The sequence below is a fragment of the Haliotis cracherodii genome, unplaced genomic scaffold (assembly GCF_022045235.1).
Source record: "Haliotis cracherodii isolate W230 unplaced genomic scaffold, xgHalCrac1.p SCAF_2, whole genome shotgun sequence".
Lineage (NCBI taxonomy): Eukaryota > Metazoa > Mollusca > Gastropoda > Lepetellida > Haliotidae > Haliotis > Haliotis cracherodii.
In genome coordinates, this window is record NW_027266275.1 from 53356139 (window position 1) to 53378000 (window position 21862).

The 21862-nt window shown below is 39.0% G+C and overlaps 1 protein-coding gene across 3 annotated transcripts; it reads right to left on the reverse strand.

Moving 5' to 3' along the window:
- Window positions 1–10394: 10394 nt before the first annotated feature.
- On the reverse strand, window positions 10395–18785 carry LOC139469261 (protein chibby homolog 1-like). Of its 3 annotated transcripts, XM_071251403.1 has the most exons (5): window positions 18703–18785; window positions 15680–15698; window positions 13050–13230; window positions 11793–11908; window positions 10395–10721 (listed from the first exon to the last, which is right to left on the reverse strand). In XM_071251403.1, exons 2-5 carry the CDS (start codon window positions 15683–15685, stop codon window positions 10641–10643), a joined length of 384 nt encoding a protein of 127 aa, XP_071107504.1. In that variant the 5' UTR covers window positions 15686–15698; window positions 18703–18785; the 3' UTR covers window positions 10395–10640. The 3 variants fall into 3 exon arrangements, with proteins under 3 accessions (XP_071107504.1, XP_071107505.1, XP_071107503.1); XM_071251404.1 differs by lacking the exon at window positions 15680–15698 and having other exon boundaries at window positions 18703–18772; XM_071251402.1 differs by lacking the exons at window positions 15680–15698; window positions 18703–18785 and having other exon boundaries at window positions 13050–15560.
- Between the last annotated feature and the right edge of the window lie 3077 nt (window positions 18786–21862).

Genomic DNA, 21862 nt, shown 5'->3' on the forward strand with positions numbered 1-21862 from the left:
TGTGAATAACATCATGCAACATGGAACATGATGACTGAGTTCTAGTCATCCGTTGGTGTGAATAACATCATGCAATATGGAACATGACGACTGAGTTCTAGTCATCCGTTGGTGTGAATAACATCATGCAATATGGAACATGACAACTGAGTTCTAGTCATCCGTTGGTGTGAATAACATCATGCAACATGGAACATGATGACTGAGTTCTAGTCATCCGTTGGTGTGAATAACATCATGCAATATGGAACATGATGACTGAGTTCTAGTCATCCGTTGGTGTGAATAACATCATGCAATATGGAACATGACAACTGAGTTCTAGTCATCCGTTGGTGTGAATAACATCATGCAATATGGAACATGACAACTGAGTTCTAGTCATCCGTTGGTGTGAATAACATCATGCAATATGGAACATGATGACTGAGTTCTAGTCATCCGTTGGTGTGAATAACATCATGCAATATGGAACATGATGACTGAGTTCTAGTCATCCGTTGGTGTGAATAACATCATGCAATATGGAACATGATGACTGAGTTCTAGTCATCCGTTGGTGTGAATAACATCATGCAATATGGAACATGACAACTGAGTTCTAGTCATCCGTTGGTGTGAATAACATCATGCAATATGGAACATGATGACTGAGTTCTAGTCATCCGTTGGTGTGAATAACATCATGCAATATGGAACATGATGACTGAGTTCTAGTCATCCGTTGGTGTGAATAACATCATGCAATATGGAACATGACAACTGAGTTCTAGTCATCTGTTGGTGTGAATAACATCATGCAATATGGAACATGATGACTGAGTTCTAGTCATCCGTTGGTGTGAATAACATCATGCAATATGGAACATGATGACTGAGTTCTAGTCATCCGTTGGTGTGAATAACATCATGCAATATGGAACATGATGACTGAGTTCTAGTCATCCGTTGGTGTGAATAACATCATGCAATATGGAACATGATGACTGAGTTCTAGTCATCCGTTGGTGTGAATAACATCATACAATATGGAACATGAAAACATCAAACAAACCACTACTGGAAACAAATGTGGAACAGTGAGATTTTATGACTACTTCCACTGATAAGGGAAACGCTGTCACAGGGAACTATATCAGAAGGTTAAAGAGAACCATAGTGTATATAAACTGCTTCACATGGCTGGTATGCAGAGTTTCACATTTCCTCAGCTATAAATAGTGTCCTGCTCCTGGAGGACACACTTGCCTGGGTAAAACATTAGCTGGTGGTAAAATATGTGAAGCCAAAATCTCCCCCATCCTTCCAAAGTACAAGCATGAGATAAAATAGGTGGAACCAAAATCTCCCCCATCCTTCTAAAGTACAAGCATGAGATAACTAGGTGGAGCCAAAATCTCCCCCCTCCTTCTAAAGTACAAGCATGAGATAAAATAGGAGGAGCCAAAATTTCCCCATCCTTCTAAAGTACAAGCATGAGATAAAATAGGTGGAGCCAAAATCTCCCACATCCTTCTAAAGTACAAGCATGAGATAAAATAGGTGGAGCTAAAATCTCCCCATCCTTCTGAAGTACAAGCATGAGATAAAATAGGTGGAGCCAAAATCTCCCCCATCCTTCTAAAGTACAAGCATGAGATAAAATAGGTGGAGCCAAAATCTCCCCACCCTCCCAAAGTACAAACATGAGATAAAATAGGTGGAGCCAAAATCTCCCCCATCCTTCCAAAGTACAAGCATGGGATAAAATAGGTGGAGCCAAAATCTCCCCCATCCTTCCAAAGTACAAACATGGGATAAAATAGGTGGAGCCAAAATCTCCCCCATTCTTCCAAAGTACCTTGTTGGATATAAAAATGGAAAGTCAGTGCATATGCTACTCAGAGTTATTTGCGGATACTGTTTACAGGTTAATGTCATCAAACGTCAACACCAGAGAATGATAAGTTGGGAGTATGTGGCAAAACAGATTCCATTTGCCGTCAAAGGCAGAATAGTGATGAAAATCATATGAATGAATCACTGAAAATCAGTGATGACACCAGGTGTTCACAAAAGGATAAGCATGTCCAGCCCTAAGCATGTAGTACCCAAGGGACCAGACAATACAAACATATAAGGTTTACAGGTAATAACACTATGCCAGGGACCAGACAATACAAACATGTAAGGTTTACAGGTTATAACACCATGCCAGGGACCAGACAATACAAACATATAAGGTTTACAGGTTATAACACCATGCCAGGGACCAGACAATACAAACATGTAAGGTTTACAGGTTATAACACCATGCCAGGGACCAAACAATACAAACATGTAAGGTTTACAGGTTATAACACCATGCCAGGGACCAGACAATACAAACATGTAAGGTTTACAGGTTATAACACCATGCCAGGGACCAGACAATACAAACATGTAAGGTTTACAGGTTATAACACCATGCTAGGGACCAGACAATACAAACATGTATGGTTTACAGGTTATAACACCATGCTAGGGACCAGTCAATACAAACATGTAAGGTTTACAGGTTATAACACCATGCCAGGGACCAGACAATACAAACATATAAGGTTTACAGGTTATAACACTATGCCAGGGACCAGACAATACAAACATGTAAGGTTTACAGGTTATAACACCATGCCAGGGACCAGACAATACAAACATGTAAGGTTTACAGGTTATAACACCATGCCAGGGACCAAACAATACAAACATGTAAGGTTTACAGGTTATAACACCATGCTAGGGACCAGACAATACAAACATGTATGGTTTACAGGTTATAACACCATGCTAGGGACCAGACAATACAAACATGTAAGGTTTACAGGTTATAACACTATGCCAGGGACCAGACAATACAAACATGTAAGGTTTACAGGTTATAACACCATGCCAGGGACCAAACAATACAAACATGTAAGGTTTACAGGTTATAACACCATGCTAGGGACCAGACAATACAAACATGTATGGTTTACAGGTTATAACACCATGCTAGGGACCAGACAATACAAACATGTAAGGTTTACAGGTTATAACACTATGCCAGGGACCAGACAATACAAACATATAAGGTTTACAGGTTATAACACTATGCCAGGGACCAGACAATACAAACATGTAAGGTTTACAGGTTATAACACCATGCCAGGGACCAGACAATACAAACATGTAAGGTTTACAGGTTATAACACCATGCTAGGGACCAGAGAATACAAACATGTAAGGTTTACAGGTTATAACACCATGCCAGGGACCAGACAAGAAAAAGATCCCAAATTGTTGCTTAGTAATATTCATATCTGATATCACAGAGACAGCACATGGAAGAATAGTTCATGTCCTGCAATGACTACAAAAGAACTGGTATCTTCCACATTGATTTAAGTTTCAAATGAATACCTCAGTTAGTTGGAAAGCAATACTACGTCTAATTAATGAACAACCTTATTAATTCACACAAAAGAACATGGCATAACTCCTGCAGCAATATTCTTGAAGTAGGTACAAACAAAATTTGTTAGATGTCAGTTGACATCATTGTTCTGAATTTTCCAATGTACTATGGACCTTTTGATCAGAAACACTGAATAATATGTCTGTCTAAAGCCACCCCTTAATGACAAGTACACATTTAAACAAATCTTATCAAATGTCAGCCTAAGTGAGTCTTGCTGTCTATCACATATCGTGGTTTCATATACACTTCTTGAGTTCTGAAGAAAGTTATGGAAGAAAACATTTCTCAAGTTTTGAAGAAAGCTTTCATATTTTGACTTCTCAATTATCATGATTTCGATCAAAAATAGATTCACATAAATTGTATTGTATCTCCTGTGCATACACAACATGCGAAGGCCAACTGTCAACGGAACCTGGCGCTCCGCCCATCAGTCTGTTACGACAGGAAGCCTGGAAGCCTAGGACCATGGCAAGCCAAGACCTGGAAACACACACGTAAACAAACGCGTCATGACATTCTTACCCAGAATCGTTAAAAGCGGCGTTAAACCCCACTCACTTACCCAGAATCCTGCCATTGTGTGTAATCGTGCTATTCGTGTATGTCCTGACAAGATAGGTGTAGAACCAATTTACTATGGACAGCACTCTAGCTGCTGGCAAAGCCAGTTCCTGTGATCGAGTCTTAGGGCGTGTTTAGGTGACACGTTATTAGTTTCAGGAACAGTCCCTTTATGTCTTGTTGTTACAAACCGTAGCATATACGGATATGGACTTATTATAATTCAAATTGTTGATAAATCTAGTAGGATTTAAATGACTATTCAGACATGAGCGACATACAATATTAAACAGGAAATAATTATGATGCTTCACGATGAAAATTATTGTTTGAAGAACCACAAATCCACCCTTCTTTGTCTTTAATTGGTATTACTTTTGTATTATTAAGACATTCTTTATAAAAGTTATTGGATATCTTTATCGAGCAGGGTTAGATAACAGGATTAGACATTTGTGACAACTTCCACGCATGATGGTCACACCTATAAGTCATGGTCCAAACATAAAATCATAGACTCTTCAAATACACCCATCTAAAACATAAATGATGAGAAATTGGAAACCTACCCCTTTTGAATGCTCTTTAGAAAGCTTTCCAATTATTTTACGACGTATATGTAGATTCCCGGATTATTAAAAAAATGACGAATAATGCGGAATATATTCAGGGTAATGTACCACAAATGTAGTTTGATCACCTGGTGTGAGCGTGTACGCTAGGGCTTAATTCCGACGCGAAAGGTAGGTATCTTATTCAATTAATGGTGTGCATCATATGGGAAAATCTGTCCCAAGAAGAATAATTGAGTTAAAATAGTTCATGCTGTTAATGTGTAATTTCAACTTATGTTTTGCTATTTGCTGCCTCAATGTGATTCAACAGAGAATTTAGGGTCGGTAAAATTTGCTCGACGTTCCGGTTTGGTAACAGATACAAGAGTTGATTGATAAGTTCTGAGCATCACACAAGAGGAGTTGCGTTACAGTGAATCTTTTATTGTGAACATCATACCTGATGTCACAGAGGTAAATCCACAAAAACTTGAGTCAGTTGAGCGAATTGTTTGGCTGTGGTATGTCAGTAAAATAAGAGGGGGCACGGTGATGCAGTCGTCTAAGGCGCCGCGATTCGCTGTGCAGAGTTGCGTCCCTTGGGCACGCCAGAAACCTATGATTGTGGGTTCGAATCCCGGTTCGCCCCGATTATGTTTCTAGGTTTCTCAGCACCATACCCGTGCTCATGGGTTTCACCTAAGTGGTAGACGTCTGAGACCTGCATCGCTTCGGGCTTTCCTCCCACATTAAGCTGACACGCCGCGATGTAACTGGAATACTGTTAAAAGCGGCCTTAAACCCATCTCACTCACTAACAGTAAAATAAGAAAGGGTATGTGACCACTGAAAAATGGACAAACATGAGACACATGCTGTGATCAAATACTTGCGGAAAAAAGGCTCAACGCCTAAAGTCTTCCAAGAAGAACTAGAGTACAAAACTAGGAAAGGATGCCCCTTCCAATGTCTCCGTACAAAGGTGGGCGAGTTCAAACGTGGCAGTGAGAGCCTTAAAGACGATCCACATCCTGGAAGACCCGTCACGTCAGCAGCACCAGATATGATCCAGAGAATCCCCGATTTAGTGAGTACATTCCGTCATTATCCATTATCGGGCTCCCTCAGACTTCCATGTGTTCCCAAACATGAAGGAAGCTCTAGCCGGAACCCATTTCGATTAGAACGGTAATTGTAGAGGCCAGTAAATTGTCATTCTTGTGTCAGTTCCCCTATCAATATCTGCAAAGTTAAAACATATATACAGATAGGTAGGTTGTATTTCCATGAATGGGAAATAAACATTTAGTAACGTTGATTGATGGGAATATTCAGACATCACTGCTGACACACAAACACGTCCTTGTTGACCGGTCATCCGAGGACTGACAGAAGATGTCACCATTGCCATCACTACCAGTGTGATCATGTCGTAATAGAAGAAAAGCAAGTCTAAAGTATCATTGTTGGGGCCTTTATTTGGACTCAGCTTACCAACAGAAGCATAAGTTTGTGATAAGTCATGAATGTCTTCAGTAGTTTTAACAGTATGTAATTTATATTGGGGTGGAAATGCAGTCTCACATTGCTCAAAAAGTGATGACAACAGATATTGGCAAATTGTAAATGAATGCGTTTCGCTTTTGAGTGAGTATTGTTTTACGCCGCTTTTAGCAATATTCCATCAACATCACGGCGGGGGACACACCAGAAATGGGCTTCACACATTGAACCCCATGTGGGGAATAGAACCCGGGTCTTTGGTGTGACGAGATAACGCTTTAACCACTCGGCTACCCCACCGCCCCTGCTTTGGACAGTGTTAAGTTATCTCGAATCCCTTATGTGTGTTCCAAGAGTGCAGAAGAGGGCCTGGAATTTTTAAATCGTCTTTTTCGTCATGTTTCGGGGTTTAGATGTGGGACGTTCACCGGCTGATCCGATGCCCGCATTCTGGCCACCTATATTAATATGTTGTCATAACGGTCACATAAAATAACACAAGTTTAAAATCTGATAAAATTTGATTTTGTCTATTGAAAGGAAAATTGCAACTTATTATGCAGTGTTATTTTACTTATGAAATTTAAATATGAATTTTTAAAAACATGTTACATTTTATAAACAACACAAGCCCCCTCGCTCAACACCCAATCCAGCTGGCGTCATGCATTCGTCTTACATAATAAAGGTATACTATATCTGTCAGTCTTCATTGTCAAGACTTCTACTGTCTCTGGTTCAGTTGTTGTTGAGCAAATAGTCCAAGGCCCGTTCAACAAAGCGATCTTCGCGCTAAGACTATCGTAACTCCCAATACATACTTTATCATAGAATTGCGACAGTCGTAGCCGTAGATTGCTTTCTGGAACGGAACCCAGCATAACTTCACGCGTCACATGACCACCAACGCTGTCTGTTCCATAACAAGGATAAACCGTTTGAATTGGGAGTGGGATGCGGTTATAAAACAGCACACAATGATTATTTAGCTATCAGGTGCCCATAAAAACACTTTTAAGTGTAAATAATGCTTACGCATTGTCACGGCTTGGACAATCCAACATCTCGCACAATTCCTGGATTGAGACCAATTAGTGGCAGACCCCTACGCGACCGGCTGAGGGAGCACAGCATCAGGCCCTGATGGACTTGCAGCGATATCCCCGATTGTACTTCCACGTCACTGTAAGGCACGCCTAGCTTGGTGTAGACAGCGTCAGAAGACAAGACTAGGGCAGTATACTGTTCACAGGTGAGTCCAGGTTTTATCTGGACAGCTCTGGTGGTCGTGCAGGGGTCTTCTATATGCGTCAAGGAGACCTTTCAGACACAGTACTCAAGGTAGTCAGTTTGCGGGGGTAGTGTAATGTATGGGGTGGAATTATAACTCATGTTCTACCATTAGTGCATATGTAGGGACGTAACTTCAGGTTGCAGCAGGAGATTGCCCGCCCACACATTGTACGTGTAATAAGACTTTTTGAGGCAGCGCAACATTGCTGTACTGCCATGGACGGCGGTTTCTCCAGACCTCTCTCCCACAGAAAATGTCTGGGATGAGAAAGGAGACGCCTACGAGACGACCAGAAATAGCCGATAACGCTGGCTCAGTTGGGCCAATCTTTGATCGACATTTGGAACAGGCTGTTTTAAATAATCTAGTGTCTTAAGTGCCACTGCGCTGCTCCGCCTGTATCAACCTTAATGCTGGTCACAAACGATATTGATATTGTTGTCGGAGGTGTAACACTATCCCTTTTTCAAGGCGTGTCGCGCGATCTGCTGTTACCAGGTATGGGTTTTGTCAATGAAGTTATAAAACATTGATCAGACCAATGACCAAATATGATGTTGTTATGTTCAATAACACTACATTTAATACTGCCGTGCTGAGCTCATTGGTCACTAATTGTATATACAGTCCGTAGCTAGGAATTTACCCTGTAAGAAACGTTGTTCTAACACACCCATCAACCCATAACTGCTTCAGCAGACGCGACTTTAATATCAGAGAGTCATTTTGGAGCAGACCAGACGAGGTCGAAGATGGTGGTGGGTTGTTCATTAACATAGTTGTAGGATTAATATGTTGGCCATTTTGAAGTAGTATTACCCATATGACAGTTCAGTGGGTGAGTGAGTTTTTTTACGCCGCTTTCAGCAATATTCCAGCAATATCACTGCGGGGTACACAAGAAATGGGCTTAAGATATTGTACCCACGTGGGGAATCCAAACCGGGTCTTCGGCGTGACGAGCGAACGTTTTAACCACTTGGCTACCCCACCGCCCCTCATACGACACTCAAGCATATACAGAAACATTTCGGAGCAGGTCCGACCGAATATAATCAAGTTTTTACTTCGAGGGTACCTTCCGCTCTTCAAATACAATTTCCGTATTTACTACTGCAGCTAGGTTCAACAGATATAACATAGTTTTATAAGATAAATGAATCGGCGAAGCTAGCACTCGTTTTTATTGAAAGTAATATTTAGTTTTATTGACATTAAACCAGAATTAGGCAACAACGTATTGATGTAGTATTTAAAGCACTGCCGACCACGTTCAGTCACACTACCGTTCAGTCACCTGACTGTCGATTCTTACCCGGATTGTAACCACGTGATCAAAACTCAACGACAATCTTTATCGCTAACAAAATGGATTATTTCTTGAAAAGCGCAGTTGGCAATTTTTGTATCACTGTTAAAAAAATCTTTATCACCGAATGGCTTGTTTTCACTTCATGAGTATTAGCAGACATGCGGCTATCTTCTTTAATTAATCATCGCGATATTTCGTATTCTATTTCAACTGATGATGAGGACTACAGTTCGTTTTCTTCGGAGATTGAATCACCTTGCTTTTTTCAAGTACCCGTAATGTACAGAGAAGAATTAAGTTGTTGTTTTCACAAAACTGTCATCCTTTGTGATTGTTATCATGGAGGCCAAGCAGCCCAGCATTTGGAGAAAGGATGACAGATGCCATTGAGCGTGGAGAAGTGAGTGAGTGAGTTGGGTTTAAGGCCGCTTTTAACATTATTCCAGTTACATCACGGCGTGTCAGCTTAATGTGGGAGGAAAGCCCGAAGTGATGCAGGTCTAAGACACTTCGGTAAAACCCACGAGCACCGTATGGCGCTGACAAACCTAGAAACAACATTGGGGCGAACAACCATAGGTTTCTGGCGTGCCCAAGGGACGCAAATCTGCACAGCGAATCGCGGCGCTTTAGACGACTGGGCCACCGTGCCCCCTTGAGCGTGGAGAAAAACATCCTAACAGTCCTTCTCCATTTGCGATATCTGCGCCACACAACATAGACACACGAGATAAAACAGAGAACCAGCGGTACAGAAGTTCACCTGCATTAGTTCACATAAAACTGAGTGTTGCATGACGGGTGAGTGAGTGCGGTCTTCAACAGTATTGGAGTCTTATAACAGGGTGTCAGCTTGCAGTGAGACACATCCCGAAGTGATGCAGATCTTTAAGAGTTTACCATTTTGGTGAAACCCACATCACCAGTAAGGTACTGAAAAAACTAGACACATAATCAGGGCAATGATCATTGGTTTCTGGCACGCCCAAGGGACAGAACTCTGCATAGTGCTTTGTGGCCCCAAAGACAAATGGGCCACCTGTACCTTGTGCATATGGATGCCTGTGCTGAAACCATGCTCCCCATTAACAGCTGGATATGATACAATGAGTTTTCTGGATATATTTTTAATATTCTCTGAAAATTTTGTGATATCTTTGTTTCTTTTGCATGAATTAAAAATAATACTTATTTTATTAACAAATAATGAATGTTGAATAAGTATTACTTTAAGTATTATGCAAAGGTATTGCAGTTACAAAAAGGTACTTTTATAAAGTCGGTAAGTGAGTGAGTTGGGGGGTTTAACACCTCTTTGAACAGTATTCCTACATTCATACAAATCACAAGTGATTCAAGCATCTGTTATGAACTGCTTTGGGAAAATTCAAAGCAAATATTTTGAATAATGCTGCTTTAAACAGTTTTTTCACACCATGTCAACTTCATAAGTGAAGAAAGTCCAAAGTGATACAGAAGGTCAAACTTTAAACTTTTCAACATAAATGAAACACATGAGCATTGGAAATAATTGTATTGTTTTGACAAACAAAGGGATCTGTTGGACCAAATATGGGATTCAAACCCAATATCCGTGGAACACAGCATGGCTTAGGAAGGAATTCTGTCATGAAGAAAATCAAGACAAAAGAATGTGACATCATTTATCATACTTTTTATTCATCTGATAATAACATGTATCGCTTGCTGAAAAATACCATCTAAAACATAATATATATATACAAGAATGAAGATCATTATGAGTGTAACAATGTCTAATAGTGCCCTGTATGTAGAGGCACCCACGCCCACTCAGGACAGTATGGATGAGGACGGAATAGTATCACAGTCAGACGAGTGTCAGGGACGCTGGAGGCTGCAGGTGTGTATCAACACCACACAGGTGGTGGGTCATGAGGAATGGCTTCATCAATGTCATCATCTTTTCTTGGACTTCATCTCCCGGAGCTGTTTCAGTTCATTCTCATGGAAGTGTGACATAGCGGAAGTTTCTGCAAGCTGGTGGGACAAAGTGTATACAAAATCATTAATATCTATGGAACTGACTCTATCTGTGGCAAAATCTTTTGAGTCCACTTAACAAAACCAGGTTCTTAGCATCATTATTTTGTTCACCGTAATGTTTGACTCTTTTTAGCTGATCTTACTAGACCTCAACAGAATTTCACTAGACTTGGGATTTGGATCAGTGGCTAAAGTCACTGACTCCTGATTACTCCAATAGCGTTACACTAGAATAAAAGGTGTCATTAGAACTAGAGAATGAAATTAATCTATTCTCATCAACTGATGAAAGAAGGGAAGCCAAAATCTAATTCATATAGAGAGTGAGTGAATATTGTTTAACTCCACCGCCACTATTGCACTGGTTGTGTAATGGCAGCCTGTAAATATCAAGCCCAGACAAGACAAACAACATAGCATGGAAGATCCACGCCATTAAGGTATGATGACGCACAGTCAGCCACATTATAGACCCTGAGCATCTAATCCCCACATTAGTCCATTTTACAACAAGAGCAAGGCCCTGGGAAGGCTACTGACCTGCAGTGCCATCAGAGGAAACGAGTACAACAACCTGTCTTACTGATGACAAATCTTTTTAGTCAACAAATGTCTGGGCTATATATCATGTACACAGAACAATAATAATATTTCAACAAGAGGTTTTTATATATCATTTCAATAAGTACTTTGGTGTAGTTTATGTGCTATATAAAATAAACATAAGCAGATCCAAATGCAACATCCTTGATCCTTGAATTTGACCCTTCAACCTTCTGAAAATAGCTGACTCAACCTGTGCTGTATCATTCATCACTTGATACAAAGGAGTTTCTATTTACGTAATGTCTTTCGTTTTCAGTAGTTTTGAGATAAGACAAATATGTTTTCAATTTGTGATTTGACATATTTTAATATGAAAACATACCTTTCCAGTTTAGTCAAGCTTTAACAGTAGTTCATGATAATAATCTGACTTGGGAGAGGTAATTTAAGCGGTAGATTCACTTCATGCATGGGCTGAGATATCGTCCCCTGAGAGCAACTGTTACCCTGATTACTGACCATGTCCAGGAGAATGTCGATCTTGAACTTGAGGAGGTTGTTCTCCTCCTGTAGCTGTTGGTTGTGCTTCCGGAGCCGACTCACTTCCTTGTGACTGGCTCCACCAGCTCCGCTCTCTGGAACCATGGTAACACAGCATCAGTACATTAACATCTGAGTGTCTTCAAAGGGAATATCCACATCTGATGAGATAGCTACTGCTGATAACTAGAGCATATTATAATATTGCATGGTTTTACAAGAAAGATGGGTGAAGTAAGGTGTCAGGTGTTTCTTGTGACATCAAGAGAATCATATATTCACAACTTGTTGATGTCCCAGTGTTTTGACAACCCCAGCTTTGACATACTCAGACCTCTCGTGTATTATATGTCCATAGCTTTGTTTTGTGCATGATTTGCATAGCAATGAAAGCCATCCGATCAAAATACTCTCACAAGCAGGAGAAATTTAGTGCTAAGATAGGAGAGATTGTGGTGGTGGAGATGTCACTTCCAAAACAAAACCTATGGTGGTGAATGGTGAGGTGAGGTGAGGTGAGGTGAGGTGAAATGGGGTTTAACCTTGTGTTCAAGATCATTACCATGATTACACTTATATAGCGATGTGTGAGCATGTGTGTGGGTAGCTGCTTGTACTTCTGCAGTCTTATGCCAGTTTTATAGTTTTATCCCACATTGATACCATGACGCATCAACACTGATGCCCCACTCAAGACACATTACACTGACTGAGATGACAAGTCCTTGTTTTATCCCTTAATGCCGAGTGCCAAGCAGGGTAACAACAACAATCATCTTTTAAAGTCTGTTGACAAGGCATGGCCAGGGAATCTAAACCACCGACCTTCCGCTTTCCGGGCAGACATTCTACACACCAGATAAAGGAGGACATACCTGGTGGTGAATTGGTCCAAAGTTTTAATCAACATAGAATGGAGAATTAATACACTGGACAATCGAGGGATACATCTTAGACAGGCAAGATAACGTATCACAACCACCTCGGATATTAAAAGTAAACACATATTTTTAGTGAGTGAGTGAGTATGGTCTTACGCCGCTTTTAGCAATAATCAAGCAATATTAAAACGGATGACACCATTAATGGACTTCACACATTGTACCCATGTCTGGAATCGAACCTGGGTCTTCGGCATGATGAGCGAACGCTTAAACCACTAGGCACTAACCACCCCCATGATTTTTGTGTTTATGTTGATCATTTGCAATAATATTATTTGCAAAACATTCTTACCAGGAATCCAGATACCATTCTCAAAGGCTACCTCACTACCACCCAGATTGACCTTGATAGGGCCATAGTCAAGGCCAAACTCTGCTCTTGATTGTGTGGCATCAAGGTGAAGGTTGGACAAAGACTGGGCCCGTCTGGGTGGTGTCTTCTTAGGGGAGAATTTATTTCCAAATAGTGGCATCTGTAATAGTGTAATCAAAACAGTTTTACTCATGTTGATTGCATTATCATGATTATGATCCCAGTAAACTAAACATAAACACTGATGTAAGCAATGGTAAACATAATGCTAATTTCTATAATAAAAAAGATACTATTCATTAGAAGAATGATAAATATGATAAATGAAAAATGATTCTGTTTTAGTTTCATAATCCTGACACTATTTGTATACACAATACATGCAATGCAAATGAAACAAGGCTTCTTGTACAACATTAACTAGACAAAAACATCACAGCCACTAAGCATGAATAGTACCATTTAATCGATGACTAAAACCAATAAAAAGTGACAAAATAACTGAAGTGGCAAGAATAGTTTCATAGGTAACAAAACCAACAACACACGAACCCTCTTGAACAAGAGGTATCCACCACACTACATGCACCTGTTCTAACATTCCAGTTTAAGTGGTACAAAAATGTGAGTATGACAAAAACAAACAGTAAAAAACATTTTAGAAAGGTTGTGCAAGTTCACTATGATGATCATATGATGATATCACTAAACACAAAACTGATGCAGGCAACATGAACAAATGGTATATTTATTTTTCATACTTCAAAAGAACTGTCTTACCAAAGAGTTTGTATTTCACAAACTGTTTCTTGAATGTGCGCTAGCTGAATCATGTTACTGGATGGAATAAAGCTTCACACAAGCTGGGTATTACATTAGGGATCAACCATTAATATTCTGTGGTTGGTGGGTGCTGGTACGTTTAAGAAATAACTAAGAAATAGAGAACAAACATTTTCGTCAGGTTTTACACCTTTCAAAAAAAAAAATTGTTTCATGAACATGAAGGATGCCCTGAAAAAAAAAAGTGCTGTGAATAAAAAAACACTAATTTTTCAGCTTCTAACATTTCACATGCCTTGTGGCAGCCACCACTCCCTAAATATTCCATCTCTAATAAAAATGACCAGCACCCCTACCCTCACAAATATTAGATGGTTGGTCCTTTAGACCCTTTCAGGTTTAAGTTGTATCTGTTTGACTGTTGCAGAATGAGTGATCTTGTAGTTGTAGGCCCAATGAGAAGTGTGAAAACATTCAGTAGCAAAACACATTATTTGTTTATAGAGACAGAATGTTTTCTTCAGTCACTTCTTTACATTTTCAAGGAGAAAAATAATTCTTTTTGCGAAATATGAAATATCATTTTCAGTACATCCAATATGTCCAGTGAACGTGGTGAACAATTTATTTTGGGAGAGTAAAACCTCAAACATAATTATTTTTCAAATTTGTTTTTCATATTTGTTTTTCATCAAATGTTTTCATGTGTTGTTTTCCCTAACCATTTTGAACCCAGGATATTGTGTGTGTGTGTGTGTGTGTGTGTGTGTGTGTGTGTGTGTGTGTGTGTGTGTGTGTGTGTGTGCAACACAAATTCCACACAATGCTCAAACATGTCTTGAGCATACCAAATACTACACACAGTACTACAATTTAAGCTGATGTAGTATCATTACTATACATGCTACAGTCATGAAGCTTTGGTGTCAATTTGTAAATTTAAGCATGAACAAAATCCGAAGGTAATTCAACAATTTCCAGATTGAGCATGTTCAGTTTAGCATGTTTAGTTGACAAAAGATGTGAAAATAGACATTCATCGTGACTGTTAATATGAACATGATGAAGAGTGAAGATTGGTGGAAAGCCTTGAGACAACTTCAGTACTTGATGAGTGAGTATGGTTTGATGCCGATTTTAGCAACATTCCAGTAATATCCCAGCCTGGGCTTCACACAAAGTACCAATTGATATCCATTAATAACAGCAGGTTCAGACACTATAACTAAACATCTACAAGTGCAAGTGAAACATGAAGGATATATGTGAGTAAGGTAAATCATGCATATTTAGTGATTAATTGTAGCTAAAAGACAAAGATCTATTAAGTTTATAGAGGTGTGACTATGTATTATTCCTTTGAAATCAAATTTTGACATTTTGCTTGTAAATACAATTTTAACTTTGTCAACATCTTATCAGTAGAGTTCAAATGTACGTAAACAAGGGGGAATCAAAGTGGTTCACTGCTTAATCAACCAATTGTTATAACCAAGCAAACACAAAGCAACAAAATTGCAAAGTGATGAAAAGAGATTTCCTTGTTGAGGCATATCAGATTATTTATTTGATCTTTTCTTCAAAAAGGTAGATCCCTCTCCAACAGATAACATGTACATTAATGACACTGACATATTTACATCTTGTACATATGTTGATCAACAAACGGCACAGTAGAATGTGACAACTCATTAACAGGTCATCACCAACGGTAGCAATATCCTGGACAAAATGAATAGTGATTCCATGAGTTCTACATAATCACACCTCTACGTCTGCAAAGTAGACATGATAGTATTCGATTATAAAATATGAACGGGTTCAACCTGCATGATGACGCTATCACTGGAAATGAGCAAAAACAAGAAAAAGTAAACATGGTGAGTCATGCATGTTTAATGATGCATAAGTACATTCAATGCCAATGACAGCTTAGTGACAAAATGAAATGCATTCAGCTGGACACTAAACATGCCACACTACGATCAGTTGGTCCGTTGTCACACTTGAGATTACTGGTTGCTAATTTTACATGTTTCATTCTAAAATCTCATAAAGATTTTGATTCTAGTGGTTGTGAATGTAAATTCAGCCAAACATGATGAGATACATTGGATTGATTAACTGGGCATGTTCAATGATGTTTGTAAAGCTGTTCATCACATGCACATGCAGATTAAATATTGCAGAGCATATACATATTATATGGATAACACTGTACTGACTATTTGCGTGTAATCCATGGTTAGGCTGCTTTTATGGTTGAGCAAGGGTAATTCTTAGTTGCAGCATGATTTGTAAGGGACTGGTTTACTAAAGGGATGGGTGGGTCAGAGATTTTGGATTCACAATTGTATAGAAAATAATAACTTTCCCCTAATGCTTGTCATATTTTTGGATGACCATCCCCATGTGCTTGTCTATCCCCACGTAACATGTTTTCACCTCTTTTCGAGCCAATAAACAATATGTAACCATGCACTTAACGACGTAATCAAGGTAGACACTTCAAAGCTAACTGAAGACATAAAAGTGTTTGCCGTTTGTCGTGAAGTTATGATGCTAATTAAGCTACATGATGTAAGATATTCAATAAGTAATGAAAGCATACCTTAAAACTTACTTTTTCACTAATGCACATTTTAAACAAACTTGATCTGATAAGTTTGCATCAGAACACTTGTATGTACTGATGGTATAAAGGTTGCTGTTTTTGAACTTCCTGTTTGTAATGTCATGTGACTGATCATGTTGTGCACCTATTTTTAACTTGACTATCATCATGGTCATGGAGGGGCTCGAAATCAGGTGACGGTAACAAGATTGACTCGTCTCACTTGGCAAAGCATTATCACGATTATATTGACAAGATGTTGTCATTTGACTATCCAATTGTAAACAGAAATATATTTTATCAAAGGTAAGGTTTTAATTTTAGTGTATTACAATTGTTATTAAACACGCAATGAGAAATACTTCTTAGGGGCTCGAAAAAACAGTACACAAGGATATATGTTTCCACAAAGTCTCCCAGAAAAACAAACAACCGAAGAAGCATTTTATAAATAATTATGAATGTCTATTTTAGGCCTACCTTTAGAATACAGTACCACAAACTTTTCAAACATGTGATCATACCCTATGACGTAATTTGTAGTATTTTGTTGCCAGTCACACCGGTGAAACAATGCCCTGTGACGTCAGGGGTCATCCAGTGTGCATAAGCTCCTCTCAGTGATCTATCATCTCTGCACGAAATGTCATTGAATACGCCAAGCGCTGTGGAGAGTTTTGAATATTTGTTTACTGAATATAGCCTGCGGCGGCACATTTTATAGCAAGCGCTAGTTTACGAAAGCACTTTTATTTTTTATATATTTTTTATTTCGTTTTTCTCGTAATTCAAGTGGCTAAAAGGGTTATAAATGGGAACTAATATACATATATTATTTTTTTGGTGCATTAATTTTCATTATTATGCACAAGAATGTAGTTTGTTAGGGATATTATAGTGGTGCTGAACACATCCAAATGTCGCCAGTGTTAGGGTAGGTTACCCCGAACTCTATCCTTAACCCTTGGATCCCCTTTACGATAAATCACCCCTTTACGGTCATTAGGGTTAGGAACCCGTTTAGTGGCTATTAGATTAGCCTAAGTCTATCCTTAACCCTTGGATCCCCTTTACGATCAATCACCCCTTTACGATCATTAGGGTTAGGGGCTAGGTACTCGTTTAGTGGCTATTGTAGATTATATAGCGGCTCCTTATATTCTTCCCACAAAAACGTTGAGTAAAAAGGATGAAATGGTTTTGTGTCGAATATTTTGGCTACTGGAAACTGTCCTAGAACATTCACACAAGCCACTTTCACCGGCTACATTTTTCATTACTGATTCAAAAGTGAACTCACCGTTGTGTCGTCACTAGTCATGCTTATTCCTCCATCGTTCCTTACTATTATCCACATCATCCATACAGTGTTCCCTACCACACTTTTCTGTCACAAAAATCACCCGACGAATTATTAAATACCACATCATTCATGCGCACTCGCGAGTTCGACGTCTGACGTCTGACGCCTGGAGCCGTTTTCAGTTCGCAGCATATCGGCTCATTCCTCACCACCTGGTATCTTGTAGATTACGGAATGGGACGAGTGTGCCAAATGCCATCGGGATCATTCGTAAGTGTCCGTAGACTAAAGTCACGAGACACCATGCCTACCCGTAACCTTTGTAAGTGTCTGTCACCTATTCGACCCTTTTCGTACAGTTCCGTAACGTCATAGGCATGACTAGGTAAACTTGCACTAAGTTTAACAGTGTGGACGTAGCTCAGTCGGTTAGCTGTCAGGCTAACAATCCGAAGGTCGCACGTTCGCGTCCGACGGATTCTCACTAAAACTGGTTGCTTGTCTTGTGACATGTGACCTACGGCAGAGATCATCCTCACGAGAAGTTGTGGTACTGTATTCTAAAGGTGCTCCCCATTTTATAATGACCCTCCCAATATAGATCTATGTATATTACCTTTTTATGATTGTCTTGGGTCTTGGACTGTCCTATTAACCCCCCAAACCCCCAAGCACTTAGAGGGGTATCTTGTGAATTTCGAAGCTTAATCAGATTTAAAATATTTTCAGTCCATTACGCCCAAACAGTGTACCTATGGAAGATGCAAAAAGTGATATGGACTTTGCGAACAAGATGCAACATGCACGTCGGTATGATTCGGTGAGGCTAATCTGTTTATGACCGTAGACCAACTACACACAAATTAACCAATGCATTCACAAAGCTAATTACAACACTCACATCATATTAGAAATGAATAGATAATACATACGTCAGAGAGCGCTTCACATAAAAGTCGAAGTTGATGACAGCAACAACAGTCGAGCGTCAAAATTTCCGGAAGTAGAAAACGCCATCTAGGAGTGAAGGGAGATAGCCAACAATCTAAAAGAAGTCGTTGTAAAATCCTTGTTCGGTGTCATGACGACCCGCCAGCGAATGAAAGCTGAACCAAACACGCCGACTAAAACGATTGCATATTCAAGGGACACAAATTCGAAGAGAAAATAAACAATTGCCTCTTCCAAATTTAATTATTACATGGACATTTCAATCTTACACGATAGTCTCATTGAGATACCGAGTATCATCCAGGAAACTAGCTGGAATAGTTCATGTATAATAATATGATAATAACATATAAATACGTTTAACCCTCTTGGTGCCTGGACGTCAGTCAGCCTGCATACCGCTCAGTGCCGCACTGTGCTAACGTCGCGGTTACAAAAACGTATACATTGTATCAAAAGTGTTGCAACGTCTTTATTTCTTCACACAGTGTAACCAAATTGTATAACATGCAACTCGAGTTGATTGTCTTTCCAACAGTATCTAAAGTCACCAACTTTTGGGAATATCAAGACTTCAAACAGATATGAAAAGCAAATGTCAACATGCCAAAATTAGAAAACTGCGTCAAATATTCCAACACTTTTAGTCAAATGATAAGCGGTCTCCTTCACTCGTCGGTCGCCGTAGACATTTTCCAATCGTGATGTACTAGATATGCTTTCTAGTTCGGTCAAAGAGAATATTGTTATTTGGAAAATGAAACCACGTGTATCCATTATACTACCACAACAGTAGATCAGCTGTTTCATGTGACGTAACCACGTCACAACACGCGAGGTCAAATCACGCGCACCTGTCCAGACGACAAATTCACAGCGGCGGGAAATCACCGACCGTCTATAAGCCTATTTGAATAAAATTGTAGATTGTAAACAAATAAAATTAAGTTTACTCATTGCTGACATTTCAGATGACATATCAAATAAGAGTTGAAGACTGGCAATATATTATCATACGTTAATCGAGAGTACAGTGTACATCAATAATTTGTAAATCTAATATTAATATCAGATCTAACATCCATGGCAGAATGTTGGAAATAAGAGCTGATAATATATACCATTTTCTGAAGAGATAAGTAATGTGTATTTGATGATATATATGTATACACAATTGGTTATCAATTATCTTGAACAATCAAAGCATGTACCATGTACATTAGACTCGTGGAAAATACTATTTCAGCAAACCAATCACAGCGCCATTATCACAGTTTCAATGAAAGGAAAAACAAATCGAAATCGAACTTAACAGCACAACGTATCCATAAGCGGTTAACCCAAATACAAAAAGGTATTGCTGTCATCATTGTAGAAGTTATGTTGATGTTTTCAGTAGTTGCATTATGTTATGTTAAGGTTTTGATCATGAACTTCCTGCCCATAAATATACACTATACCACGTTAATATTAACGATTAATTATAGCTATCTTTCCATATCTTTGATTTGAATATTTTCTGTAAATAAGCATCATAAACAAAAAGACAATCTGCACTGTCGTTTCGTCTCTAGTGCCGTGCTAAATCGCCATGATACACAGTCAATAAACATATTTAATACTTGAACAAAAAACTTCCGTGGCCGACGAAACGTTAGTGATCTTACGCCAATAACTGTACAGTGGGGACAAGTAAATCTTTCTGACCAGTCAGATCAGATTTCTTTTTCAAATTGGCTGTTTGATATAATAATAGTTACGTGTATGTGACATGGGTGCATAATAAAAAATTGCCTTCATTCGCATGAAGTTCAACATGGCAGAAAAAGTTCGAGAAGCGCGGTAACCACTTTACTAATCTCGCCATATTTGGCAATCCGTAGCACTGCATAAAATATGAGTTGCACGATATTAACGCTGAGATGAATAGGGTGATGATGGTCATAATTTCATTCAATTAACGTCATAAATGTAATGGAAATATACACTGTCGTTTTCTCATGTGTACCGACCATTCCGCCATGACCGACAGTCGATAAAAATATACAAAACGTGTAAACAAACTTGTTCGTAAAGGAGTGAACAGAAATGTATTGACGTGAATAAGTATACAGTTGGAAAAAATATGTCTTTCTGACCACTCAGGTCATATTATTTCTTATGAACAAGGATTTTGTCTGAAAATATTTACGTGTATGTGACATGGGTGCATAATCAAAATTCGCCGGCATCGGCAATGTAAACTGTAAAGAGAATTGTTATATTAAGGCCAATTAAGACCATTAAGGCCAATGAGACCTTGACAGGTACCATAGTCTTACTGAATAACACACACAAACTGGTGTTGGATATCAATGACCACACAGTAAGACGGAACATGAAAAAGACGTGCGAAATTGGACATATTCCGATGCCCAAAACTTTAAAAGAATCGAAAAAAACCAAAAGAGTCATTACACCATACATGTGAAAAATAGGGAGCAAATAATCGGTATTGTCGGGTCTTTTAGTCTGTCATACAGACCCTGAAACAAATATGTCCAATACATCCCATGCAAATCTGTAATGTTTGGCAAGTCTAGACTACTGCAGTATCTGAAAATGAAGAAACTCTCGGGGCTCCTTCTTACTATATTTTATAGCTATAATTTACCAACTGGTTTTTTTCTGTAAAATATGTTCATTTCAGAGACTAGATGTTAGTCCGAGGCTCTTTATTCAAGCAGGAATATTCATAGTTATGTAACAATTCTCTATCTATATATACTGAACATCATTGAAAACGCACCACCATGAAAATGGATGTATTTTTATCCGGGCTTAAGTCATATGAAAATATATAAGTGAATGAGTAATATACGACGTTCTGGACGAAGCATGAAGAAGAACAGCTCGTCAAAACACATTCCTAATTTTTATTGCGAGCAAAATCGCCAAAACGCAACAAATTGCGTGCACATCATGGAAAACGTGTTTTGTTTCACGGGAAGCATGCAGAATAGGGCTATAAAAGACAGACTAAAATAGCCACATCACTTGTTGCTGCAGACGTTAAGGGTAGTGACTACAAGAAATGCCAAGATTAACAGCAGAGGAACGTGAACGTGCCTTGGGCATGCTTCAAGTTGGTACGTCAAGTAG

Excerpts from the sequence above, each read along its gene's own strand:
- LOC139469261 (XM_071251402.1), bottom strand. The coding sequence starts at position 13,263 with ATGAGTAAAACTGTTTTGATTACACTATTACAGATGCCACTATTTGGA. Across the intron at positions 11,909-13,049 it reads GAATGGTATCTGGATTCCTG|AGAGCGGAGCTGGTGGAGCC; the intron begins GTAAGAATGTTT and ends CCATGGTTCCAG. Across the intron at positions 10,722-11,792 it reads TCGACATTCTCCTGGACATG|CTTGCAGAAACTTCCGCTAT; the intron begins GTCAGTAATCAG and ends TTGTCCCACCAG.